The sequence below is a fragment of the Bos mutus genome, chromosome 5 (assembly GCF_027580195.1).
Source record: "Bos mutus isolate GX-2022 chromosome 5, NWIPB_WYAK_1.1, whole genome shotgun sequence".
NCBI classification, from domain to species: Eukaryota; Metazoa; Chordata; class Mammalia; order Artiodactyla; family Bovidae; genus Bos; species Bos mutus.
Genome location: NC_091621.1, coordinates 44120893 through 44133033, shown reverse-complemented (window position 1 = coordinate 44133033; position 12141 = coordinate 44120893). Strand labels below are relative to the sequence as shown.

The window sequence follows — 12141 nt, the reverse complement described above, 5'->3', positions numbered from 1 at the left end:
ACCTTAATCGGAGCTTCCAACAAGACTGAGCCAGATATAACATCTGGCCAGATAGATATACATGGCCATATGTAACATCACTGATACCTTAACCTGACTTTGCTTTCTTGTGAAACCTGAGGTTTCTAGCTCCCCTTCCCTGGTTTTTTTAGATCTCCTCTGAATGTTACATAAATTCTCTGAACATGTAGCTGCCCTAACAAGAAGCCCATCCTGGGGCCCAGGGTCCTTCTCTCCTCTGAACTCCTGTGGCACTTATATCCCAGGATGGCATCCATCTAATGACTGCTATCTCCTATGGGCCTGGTTGTTTCATGGGTTTTCCCTTCCTATTGATGACAGGGACACTCTCTCTCTCTCTCTCTGTCTCTCTCTCTCTCTGTCTCTCTCTCTCTCTCTCTCTCTATATATATATATATATACACACACACACACATAAATTAGAGGATAATTACTTCACAACATAGGAAGGTTTCTGCCATACATCAACACAAATCAGCCATAGGTACACATATGTCCCCTCTCTCTCAAACTCCTATCCCACCGCCTTCCCCATCCCACTCCTTTAGGCTGGCACAGAGCACTGGCTTTGAGTTCCCTGCATCATACAGCAAACTTCCACTGACTCTCTATTTTATATATGGCAATGTGTATGTTTCAAGGCTATTCTCTCACATTATTCCACCCTCTCCTTTACCACTATGTTCAAAAGTCTGTTCTTCATGTCTGTGTTGCCTTTGCTGCCCTGCAAGTAGGAATAAAACTACCATATGAGAAGCTAAAGGCAAAGGAGAAAAGAAAAGATATACCCATTTGAATGCAGAGTTCCAAAGAATAACAAGGAGAGATAAGAAAGCCTTACTAAGTGAACAATGCAAAAAAAAAAAAAAATAGAGGAAAACAATAGAATGGAAGACTAGAGATCTCTTCAAGAAAATCAGAGATACCAAGGGAACATTTCATGCAAAGATGGGCACAATAAAGGACAGAAATGGTATGGACCTAACAGAAGCAGACAATATTAAGAAGAGGTGGCAACAATACACAGAAGAACTGTAAAAAAAAAGATCTTCATGACCCAGATAACCATGATGGTGTGATCACTCACCTAGAGCCAGACATCCTGGAATGTGAAGTCAAGTGGGCCTTAGGAAGCATCACTACAAACAAAGCTAGTGGAGGTGATGGAATTCCAGCTGAACTATTTCAAATCCTAAAAGATGATGCTGTGAAAGTGTTGCACTCAATATACCAGCAAATTTGGAAAACTCAGCAGTGGCCACAGGGCTGAAAAAGGTCAGTTTTCATTCTAATCCCAAAGAAAGACAATGCCAAAGAATGTTCAGACTACCGCACAATTGCACTCATCTCACACGCTAGCAAAGTAATGCTCAAAATTCTTCAAGCCAGGCTTCAACAGCACATGAACCATGAACTTCCAGATGTTCAAGCTGGATTTAGAAAAGGCAGAGGAACCAGAGATCAAATTGCCAACATCTGTTGGATCATTGAAAAAGCAAGAGAGTTCCAGAAAAATATCTACTCCTGCTTTATTGATTATGCCAAAGCTTTTGACTGTGTAGCTCACAAAAAACTGTGGAAAATTCTTCAAGAGATGGGAATACTAGACCACCTGACTTGCCTCCTAAGAAATTTGTATGCAGGTCAAGAAGCAACAGTTAGAACCAAACATGGACAACAGACTGGTTCCAAACTGGGAAAGGAGTACTTCAAGGCTGTATATTACCACCCTGCTTATTTAACTTCTACACAGAGTACATCATGCAAAATGTCAGGCTTGAAGAAGCATAAGCTGGAATCAAGATGGCCAGGAGACGTATCAGTAACCTCAGATATGCATATGACACCACCCTTAAGGCAGAAAGTGAAGAAGAACTAAAGAGCCTGATGAAAGTGAAAGAGGAAAGTGAAAAAGCTGGCTTAAAATTCAACATTCAAAAAACAAAGCTCATGGCGTCCAGTTGCAAATAGATGGGGCAACAATGGAAACAATAGGAAACTTTATTTTTGGGCTCCAAAATCACTGCAGATGGTGACTGCAGCCATGAAATTAGAAGATGCTTGTTCCTTGGCAGAAAAAGCTATGACCAACCTAGACAGCATATTAAAAAGCAGAGACATTACTTTGCCAACAAAGGTCCATCTAGTCAAAGCTATGGTTTTTCTAGTAGTCATGTATGGATGTGAGAGTTGGACTATAAAGAAAGTTGAGCACTGAAGAATGGATACTCTTGAACTGTGGTGTTGGAGAAGACTCTCTGAGAGTCCCTGGGACAGCAAGGAGATCCAACCAGTCAATCCTAAAGGAAAATCAGTCCTTTAGGAATATTCACTGGAAGGACTAATGCTGAAATTCCAATACTTTGGCCGCCTGATGCAAAGAACTGACTCATTGGAAAAGACTCTGATGCTGGGAAAGATTGAAGGCAGGAGGAGAAGGGGACGACAGAGGATGAGATGGTTGGATGGCATCACCGACTTGATGGACATGAGGTTGTGTCCATTGGGAGTTGATGAACAGGGAAGCCTGTCATGCTGTAGTCCATGGGGTGGTGAAGAGTCGGACACGACTAAGCAACTGAGCTGAGCTGAGCTGATGACCCAGCAATCCTGGGCATATACCCTGAGGAAACAATAATTGAAAAAGACATATGTACCCCAGTGTTCACTGCAGCACTATTTACAGTAGCTAGGACATGGCAGCAACCTAGATGTCCAGCAACAGATGAGTATATAAGGAAGTTGTGGTACATATACACAATAGAATATTACCCAGCTATAAAAAGGAATGCATTTGAATGTCAGTTCTAAAAAGGTGGATGAACCTAGAGCTTATTACAGAGTGAAGTCAGAAAGAGAAAGATAAATATCATATATTAATACATACATGAAAGAGATGGGAATACTAGACCACCTGATCTGATTCTTGAGAAATTTGTATGCAGGTCAGGAAGCAACAGTTAGGACTGGACATGGAACAACAGACTGGTTCCAAATAGGTAAAGGAGTACGTCAAGGCTGTATATTGTCACCCTGCTTACATAACTTCTATGCAGAGTACATCATGAGAAACGCTGGACTGGAAGAAACACAAGCTGGAATCAAGATTGCCGGCAGAAATATCAATCACCTCAGATATGCAGATACACCACCCTTATGGCAGAAAGTGAAGAGGAACTAAAAAGCCTCTTGATGAAAGTGAAAGTGGAGAGTGAAAAAGTGGGCTTAAAGCTCAACATTCAGAAAACGAAGATCATGGCATCCAGTCCCATCACTTCATGGGAAATAGATGGGGAAACAGTGGAAACAGTGTCAGACCTTATTTTTGGGGGCTCCAAAATCACTGCAGATGGTGATTGCAGCCATGAAATTAAAAGACGCTTACTCCTTGAAAGGAAAGTTATGACCAACCTAGATAGCATATTCAAAAGCAGAGACATTATTTTGCCAACAAAGGTTCGTCTAGTCAAGACTATGAATTTTCCTGTGGTCATGTATGGATGTGAGAGTTGGACTGTGAAGAAGGCTGAGCGCCGAAGAATTGATGCTTTTGAACTGTGGTGTTGGAGAAGACTCTTGAGAGTCCCCTGGACTGCGAGGAGATCCAACCAGTCCATTCTGAAGGAAATCAGCCCTGGGATTTCTTTGGAAGGAATGATGCTAAAGCTGAAACTCCAGGACTTTGGCCACCTCATGCGAAGAGTTGACTCATTGGAAAAGACTCTGATGCTGGGAGGGATTGGGAGCAGGAGGAGAAGGGGACGACAGAGGATGAGATGGCTGGATGGCATCACTGACTCGATGGACGTGAGTCTGAGTGACCTCTGGGAGTTGGTGATGGACAGGGAGGCCTGGCGTGCTGCGATTCATGGGGTCGCAAAGAGTCGGACATAACTGAGCGACTGAACTGAACTGAACTAAACTGATGGACTCTAGAAAGATGGTACTGATGATCTTACTTGCAGAGCAGCAAAGGAGACACAGATATATATATTTTAAAATTATATAGTAACTTTCAGTTCAGTTCAGTTCAGTCGCTCAGTCGTGTCCGACTCTTTGTGACCCCATGAATCGCAGCATAATTCATGTTTTACAGTTTATTATTTTTTAATTGAAGTATAGTTGATTTACAGTGTTTCAGGTGTACAACAAAGTGATTCAATTTCATATATATATTATTCTTCAGGGTCTTTTCCACTATACGTTAATTACAAGATACTGAGTAGAGTTCCCTATGCTATACAGCAGGTCCTTGTTTATCTATTTTATATATAGTAGTGTGTGTATCTGTTACAGAGACATTTTAAGCTTCTTTTGCATCCCCTATTTCACTTAAGCCAGGCTTGATTGAGCAAGTAGCAAGTAGTCAGTACACAACTGCCACCTGTTCATTGTATGTCCAGACTGGAAACAAACAAATAAATTATTTAGAAATTATTTATTTAGGCAACTTATTTAGAAACAACAACTTATTTAGAACGGGAGCTTCCACCTGCCCTCCATGCAGCTTCCCTTAACCACTGTGTAGACTCACTGACATCTGAGAATGTGTTGTTGTCCTGAATGTATACAAAGAAAATGTCTCATCAACTGAGACCCTCACCCATTCACACATCCTGCTTTGCATATCTGACTGATAAAAGCCTCACACACAGGAAAACCACCATTTCCTCCTGATCCTAGCTCCTCCTCAAAGCAAAGATACCTTTAGTCCTTCTATGCTTGGCCTCTAATTCCACCCCGCCCAAACCAGTCAGGAAACAAACAGTGCCATCTGTGTCAGGGAGAGGCAGTTGAGGCTTCAAATCATCATGCAAACCAAGGCAGGAGCGTTTTGGCTGCTGCAGTCAATGTGCCCAGTGATTTCACTAGCTATTACTAGTCATCCCCCAGAGGAGACTCTGGGGTCCCCTACGCACCCCAGGCAGTCACCCCAATGCACTGTCTTCAGGTGCCATTCCAGCTACTACTCGCGACATACCCCCGCATTCTGGAAATGAGATGTAATTGAATAGGACGACCACCTTAAACTCACCGGACACTTTTCAATCAAAAATTCTTAGGTATTAACCCCTCATCCTACACCACACATCTATGAAAGAGGCTGCTGGACACAGGAAGAAGAGAAGGCCACGGCCTCCAGAATCAGGTCTTTGGAGCTCTGCACCTATCAGTGTACTCCCAAGCAGCATGGAGGCTGAGAACGGGTTCTGTGATATTAGAAGTCTAACGCAAAAGAAATGCAAGAGTGTGCTACCTACTCTGGTTGGGAAATAGCGACTCGTCTTGAAAGTCTTCAAGGTGCTGGAAAGGATGAAGGTGGTGAAGAAGAGAATGCAGGACCAAAAGAGCACATCAGGAGTATAGGGTCCGTGGTGGCCACAGGCAGAGCCTATGAACTCTCCGTGCATCTCCTGGCACTCCTGGAGGAATAGACATTCTGGGTGATGAAAGGCAGGCACGAGGGAGGAAACAGCTGCTGTCTCCTGACTGTCACTGTCATCCCAGGGTTGCTGGGACATGCAGGCTGCCTGTAGCCTCCACCTGCCCTCCATGCAGCTGTGGGCTCTTGTCTGCATTTTGGGTGACTGCTTACGGTCCTAACTAAGACACTTTTGTAAAAGAAATCAGAACTGTCCTGAGCAAACACGAGGTTCTAGGATGGCCCCAGCTATTGCACCGTTTTTATTACAGAGGACTTCCAAACTTGAATGTTCTTCAAGCCCCCACAAAATCTGGATCTGTCCCCTGATCCTCCCTGATTTCATTCCCACATATCCTCAGTGTAGGGTCACTGGGCAGGATGTGCGTGGGAAAGAGGTGCAAGGTCATCTTCCTTTCCCTTTGTGTACAAGAGAATTCTGAAGGGAAAGGAAAGTCAGTTAAGAATTGTGTTCTAAAAAAACAAAACCAAAAAGCTTGATTTCTATCAACACCAGAGTGTACTGAAGGGCTCCTCACTTCCACCTAGAAGGAGCCCTGAAGCCCAGTGGCCGCGAGGCTGAGCTGCCTGCAGTGCCCAGACTTACACTAACAGTCAGGTTGGCCCAGTGCACTTCTGTTGTCACGATGTTGTGGTCCTTCCAGTACTGCAAAGTGTGATTGTTCGGATTCTCTGGAAGGGTGCACCTGCAGCTGAGGGGAAAAGAAAACATTCCTGAGAGAAGTAGCCAAGTATTCAAGTGAATGTTCTGAGCCATGACAAGGCCAAAGGCGCGGCCAAAGCCCGTGCTATTTCTCCTTGGCCCACTTCAGATCCTTGAGGTTGGTCCTATTCATTGAGATCCAACTATACCCTGATTTTTCAGTCATTACTAAAATTGGGCTCAAATCTGCATGTGAGTCTTCAGATATAGTGCTGACAAGTTAGGCATCTGATGTGGTAGTTCTCTTGCTTAGTTTCTATCTCTTGGGCTCTTCCTACAAAATACATTCTACATAGCAAGGAGGACCGGATACCCCCATTCAGCTCTCAATAGCCTCCCCAAGCCAAAATATTTTGTACCTTAAACCCCTATCACATTCTTGCTCTAAAGTCAGAGCCTCCTGGAATCATGATGGAAACTACAACATTCTCCCTGGTAATATTCACTCTCCTGGTCATTCCCTGGCTTCCCCAGGCCTCATCTTGCATCCAAACCAGAGCAGACCAGACCTGTCCCACTGGCCACCATGTTGCTTCCCAGTCCCAGCATGCTTCACGCCTGTACTGGCTCCTAGTATACTCAACTGACATGGCCATTCCCAGCAACTTGGTTTCACCTCTGATTCTGCCAAGCACACCTTCTAAGGATGTAGCGCAACTGGATTAAAATTCAAAAAGATCTCAATAGGTAATAACAATAGAAGGAAATCAACAAAACAAAAACAGAGAAAGCATAAAATACTATATTTATGTATTAAAAAAAAATCAGTTCCAAACTTGGAAACAACAAAAGTGTTCTTCAGTAGGTGAATGTATGTATGGTGGTACATCTAGACAATGGACTATTATTCGGTGCTACAATGAAATGAGCTACCAAGCCATGAGAAGACAAAGAAGACATTTAAGTGCATATTATGAAGTGAATTAAGCCAATCTGAAAAGCCTATGCACTGTATGATTACAACTATATGACACAGTAGGAAAGGCAAAACTATGGAGTAAGAAGATCAGTGGTTGCCAGAGGTTGGGGTGAGGGGGAGGGATGAACAGGCTGGGCACAGAGGATTTTTAGGGCAGAGAAACTATTCAGTAGGATGCTATAACGGCAGATATGTCACTATACGTGTGTCAATTCCAAGAGTGAACCCTAATGTAAACTCTGGATTATGGGTAATCATGATGTGTCACTGACTGCAACAAACATGTCACTCTGGTGATAGATGCTGATAGTGGGGGGACTGCATGGTGGGGGCCAGGAGGTATACGAGAACTGTCTGTACTTTGTGCTCAATTCTGCTGTTATCCTAAAATTTGCTCTCAAAAAATTAACTCTATTTAAAAAATCAGTTACACACCTATTACCATAAAATCACTTAAAGAATTGGGGAGTTCTAGCTTTATAACAGGCTTCCCTGGTGGTTCAGATGTAAAGAATCTGCCTGCAATATGAATCAACAATGGAATGCAACTGAAATGTTAAAAAAAAATACCATCTTGGTGCTTCCCTGGTGACTCAGTGGTAAAGAATTGCCTGCCAATGTAGGAGACACCGGTTCAGTCCCTCATCCCGGAAGATCCCACATGCTGTGGCGCAACCAAGCCTGCGCACCACAACTATCGACCTTGTGCTCCAGAGCCCAGGAACCACAATACCGAGCTTGTGTGCCGCAGCTACTGAAGCCCGCTCGGACTGGAGCCTGTGCTCCGCAAGAGAAGCCGCCACACCAGGAAGCCTGCACGCCACATCAAGAGTAACCCCAGGCCTCCGCAACTGGAGAAAGCCCGAGCAGCAACGAAGACCCAGACAGCCAAAAAGAAATAAAATTCATTTTTAAAGAAAATACTGTCTTGAGCTTTATTAACAAAGAATTTCAGTATCCAAATCCAAAGTCTACACAATCCAGAGCTGGTCGCTTTTGCCTGTCTTCTCCCACTTGGACATAAACTCATGACGGTAGAACTTTTGTCTGTCATGTTCACTGCTATGTTTCCAGGGTCTAAACAGTGCTGGGCACATAGTAGGTGCTCAACGAATATTTGTTAAATGAATAAATGAATGATTAAGAAAGGTCAAAGAATGAACCTTCCTCCAATGCCAATCAGAAATCCACTAGGTTTCAAAGATTATATTCCCTGATGGTGATTATTTTGTAATAAAATAATTGTAAATTCTAATACATGTTTAAGGAGTTATTTTTAAAGTGTGAATAAAGGGATACTTAGAATCTAGAAAAGCGTATCAAGGCTGGCTGGCAGGCATCCCCACACAGTGCACCTTCTGCTCAGGCAGTCACCATCAGACATATCCACAACTGAGTGTTGTTTTTTGCTTTGCCCCAGCTACATCATTCTGTCTGGAGTTATTAGTAAATGCCATCCACCCTTCTCCAGTAGCATATTGGACACCTTCTGACCTGGGGGAGCTCATTTTCCAGTGTCATATCTTTTGGGGGTTCTCGTGGCAAGAATATTGGAGTGTCCATTTCATCATAGGGGATTGGAATACAAATGAGAAAGTCAAGAGATACCTGGAGTTACAGGCAAGTTTGGCCTTGGAGTACAAAATGAAACAGGGTGAAGGCTAATAGCGTTATGTCAAGAGAACACACTGGACATAGCAAACACTCTCTTTCCAACAACACAAGAGGTGACTTAACACATGGACATCACCAGATGGTGAATACTGAAATCAGAATGATTATACTCTTTGCAGCAAAAGATGGAGAAGCTCTATACAGTCAGTAAAAACAAGACCTGGAGCTGAATGTGGCTCAGATCATTAGCTTCTTATTGTAAAATTCAGTCTTATATTGAATAAAGTAGGGAAAAATACTAGGCCATTCAGGTATGATCTGAATCAAATCCCTTATGATTATACAATGGAGGTGATAAATAGATTCAAGGGATTAGATCCGGTAGACAGAGTGCCTGAAGAACCAAGGACAGAGGTTCGTAACACTGTACAGGAGGCAGTGACCAAAAGCACCCTAAAGAGGAATGCAAGAAGGCAAAGTGGTTGTATGAGGAGGCTTTACAAATAGCTGAGGAAAGAAGAGAAGGAAAAAGCAAGGGAGAAAGGGAACGATATATCCAACTGAATGCAGAATTCCAGAGAATAGCAAGGAGAGATAAGAAGCCTTCTTAAACAGTGTAAAAAAAAGAGAGGAAAATAATAGAGTGGAAAGACTAGAGATCTCTTCAAGAAAACTGGAGATACCAAGGGAATATTTCATGCAAGGATGTGCATGATAATGGACAGAAAAAGTAAGGACCTAACAGAAGCAAAAAAGATTAAGAAGAGGTGGCAAGAAAACACAGAACTATATATAAAAAAAAAAAAAGGTCTTAATGACCAGGATTAACAACGATGGTGTGGGCACCACGTAGAGCCAGATATCCTGGAGTGTAAAGTCAAGTGGGCCTTAGGAAGCATTACTACAAAGAAAGCTAGTAGAGTGATGAAACTCCAGTTGAGTTATTTCAAATCCTAAAAGATGATGCTGTTAAAGTACTGCACTCAATATGTCAGGAAATTTGGAAAACCCAGCAGTGGCCACAGGACTGGAAAAGGTCAGTTTTAATCCCAGTCCCAAAGAAGGGCAGTGCCAAAGAAAGTGTCCAGTTCAAACTACTGGACAATTGCCCTCATTTTGCAAGTTAGTAAAGTTATGCTCAAAAATCCTTCAAGTTAGGCTTCAACAGTACATGAACTGAGAACTTCCAGATGTACAAACTGGGTTTAGAAATGGCAGAGGAACCAGAGATCAAACTGCCAACGTTTACTGAACTGTGGAGAAAGAAAAGGAATTCCAGAAAAGCATCTACTTGCTTCACTGACTATGTGAAAGCCCTTGACTATGTGGATCACGACAAACTGTGGAAAATTCTTGAAAAGATGGGAATAGCAGATCACCTTACCTGTCTCCTGAGTAAACTGTGAGTCAAGAAGAAACAGTTAGAACCTTACATGGAACAACTAACTGGTTCCCAGTTGGGAAAGGAATACATCAAGGCTATATGTGACCCTGCTTATTTAACTTCTATGCAGAGTACATCATGCAAAATGCTGGGCTGGATGAATCGTAAGCTGGAATCAAGACTGCCAGGAGAAATATTAACAACCTCATATATGCATACAATACCACTCTAATGGCAAAAAGTGAAGAGGAACTAAAGAGCTTCTTGATGAAAGTAAAAAAGCTGGCTTAAAACTCAACATTCAAAAAATGAAGATCCAAAAAAAAAAAAAAGAAGATCCAGTCCTACCATTTCATGGCAAATAGGGAAAAAGTGGAAGCAGTGACAGACTTTATATTCTTGGGTTCCAAGATCACTGCAGATGGTGACTGCAGCCATGAAATTAAAAAGATGCTTGCTCCTTGGAAGGAAAGCTATGACAAACCTAGACAGTATATTAAAAAGCAAAGACACCATTTTGCTGACAAAGGTCCATATAGTCAGAGTTATGGTTTTTCCAGTAGTCATGTACAGACATGAGAGTTGGACCTTAAAGAAGACTGAGCACTGAAGAATTGATGCTTTCAAATTGTGGTGCTGGAGAAGACTCTTAAGAGTCCCTTGGACAGTAAGGAGATGAAACCAGTCAATCCTAAAGGAAATCAATCCTGAATATTCATTAGAAGGACTGATGCTGATATTGAAGCTCCAATATTTTGGCCATCTGATGCGAAGAGCTGACTCATTGGAAAAAGCCTTGATGTTCAGAAAGACTGAAGGCAGGAGGAGAAGGTGCAACAGAGGATGAGATTGTTAGGTAGCATCACTGCCTCAGTGGACATGAATTTGAGCAAATTGTGGGAGATAGTGGAGGACATGGGAGCCTGGCATGCTGCAGTCCATGGGGCTGCAGAGTTGGACACAACTTGGCAACTGAACAACAAAGTAGATTTCTAGACCTTCTGGATACAGAGTAAGAGACCTATGGATCTATAAGGAATTATTAATATTTTCTACCTAATGATTCCTAAGAGTAGCCTATATATACTCTCAGAGAATGTGATGTGGTCCAAAGCCTCACAAGTTTTTGCAAAAAGAAGTTCTTCCCAACAACTAACTTGAATTCTCCTTGCTACACTTGCAGTCCTTTTTTTTTTTTTAATTTAAATTATTTATTTTAATTAGAGGCTAATTACTTTACAATATTGTATTGCAGTCTATTTTTGTCTCAATGCCTGGACCCAAAAGACATACTCTGGAAAGCATTTCTCAAGTCCTCTCTGATTCTTACTCTTAATCTATCTTCCCCATCATTATCTTAAAAAAATTTTATGTGGGCAATTTTTAAAGTCTTTGTTGAATTTATTACAATATTCTTCTCTTTTATGTTTTAGATTTTTGGCTGTGAGGCATGTGGGATCTTAGGTCCCTGGCCAGGGAGTGAACCCACACCCTGAGCTTTGGAAGGTGGAGTTTTTACCAGTGGTCCACCAGGGAGGTTCCCCCATCATCACTTTTGACTGTTCTCCTCTGGCAGACCAAGCTCTGTTTCCCAGAGAGCCAACACACTTCCTTAACAGAAGCTACAAGCACTGCATGGCATGCTGTCTCAGCCATTATACTCAGGCCCTTCACTTTATTTTTTTAAAAATAAAAGAAGCAGAAGCATACTCACTAATACAGGCTAAGGTGGTCCAGCTGGCTATGCATGTGGATGGGGTAGGTCTCTGCCAGGTGAATCAGCTTTTCTATTGCTTCATAGATGAAAATAATGCAAATCAGGGAGGCAAACGCTTCTTCAGTGAAGCGAGTAATGTAGCAGACAAGGGAACTGGCATCAGTTGCCACAAGGACAATACACAGGAAGGCAGTCCACAGTCCAATACAAGCTCGCAGGGAGAGGTATGAGAGAGCGTAGTCTCTGAAACAAGACCAAAGTTCATCAAAAGTCAGTGAATGGCGTTACATTCTGACCCCCTGCATTACAGGCAAGGGTCAAAAATGTGGTTAATTCATCT

General features: G+C 42.5%; 1 protein-coding gene across 1 annotated transcript in view; it reads right to left on the bottom strand.

Annotated features, from left to right (window-relative positions):
- Nucleotides 1-12141, bottom strand: part of SLC4A8 (solute carrier family 4 member 8) — an 81822-nt gene that overhangs the window by 21551 nt on the left and 48130 nt on the right. Inside the window, exons 14-16 of the mRNA XM_070370813.1 lie at nucleotides 11799-12044; nucleotides 6051-6156; nucleotides 5283-5444 (exon numbers count right to left, since the gene is read on the bottom strand). Of these exons, the coding sequence (XP_070226914.1) occupies nucleotides 5283-5444; nucleotides 6051-6156; nucleotides 11799-12044 (514 nt within the window). The remainder of the gene's footprint in view (nucleotides 1-5282; nucleotides 5445-6050; nucleotides 6157-11798; nucleotides 12045-12141) is intronic.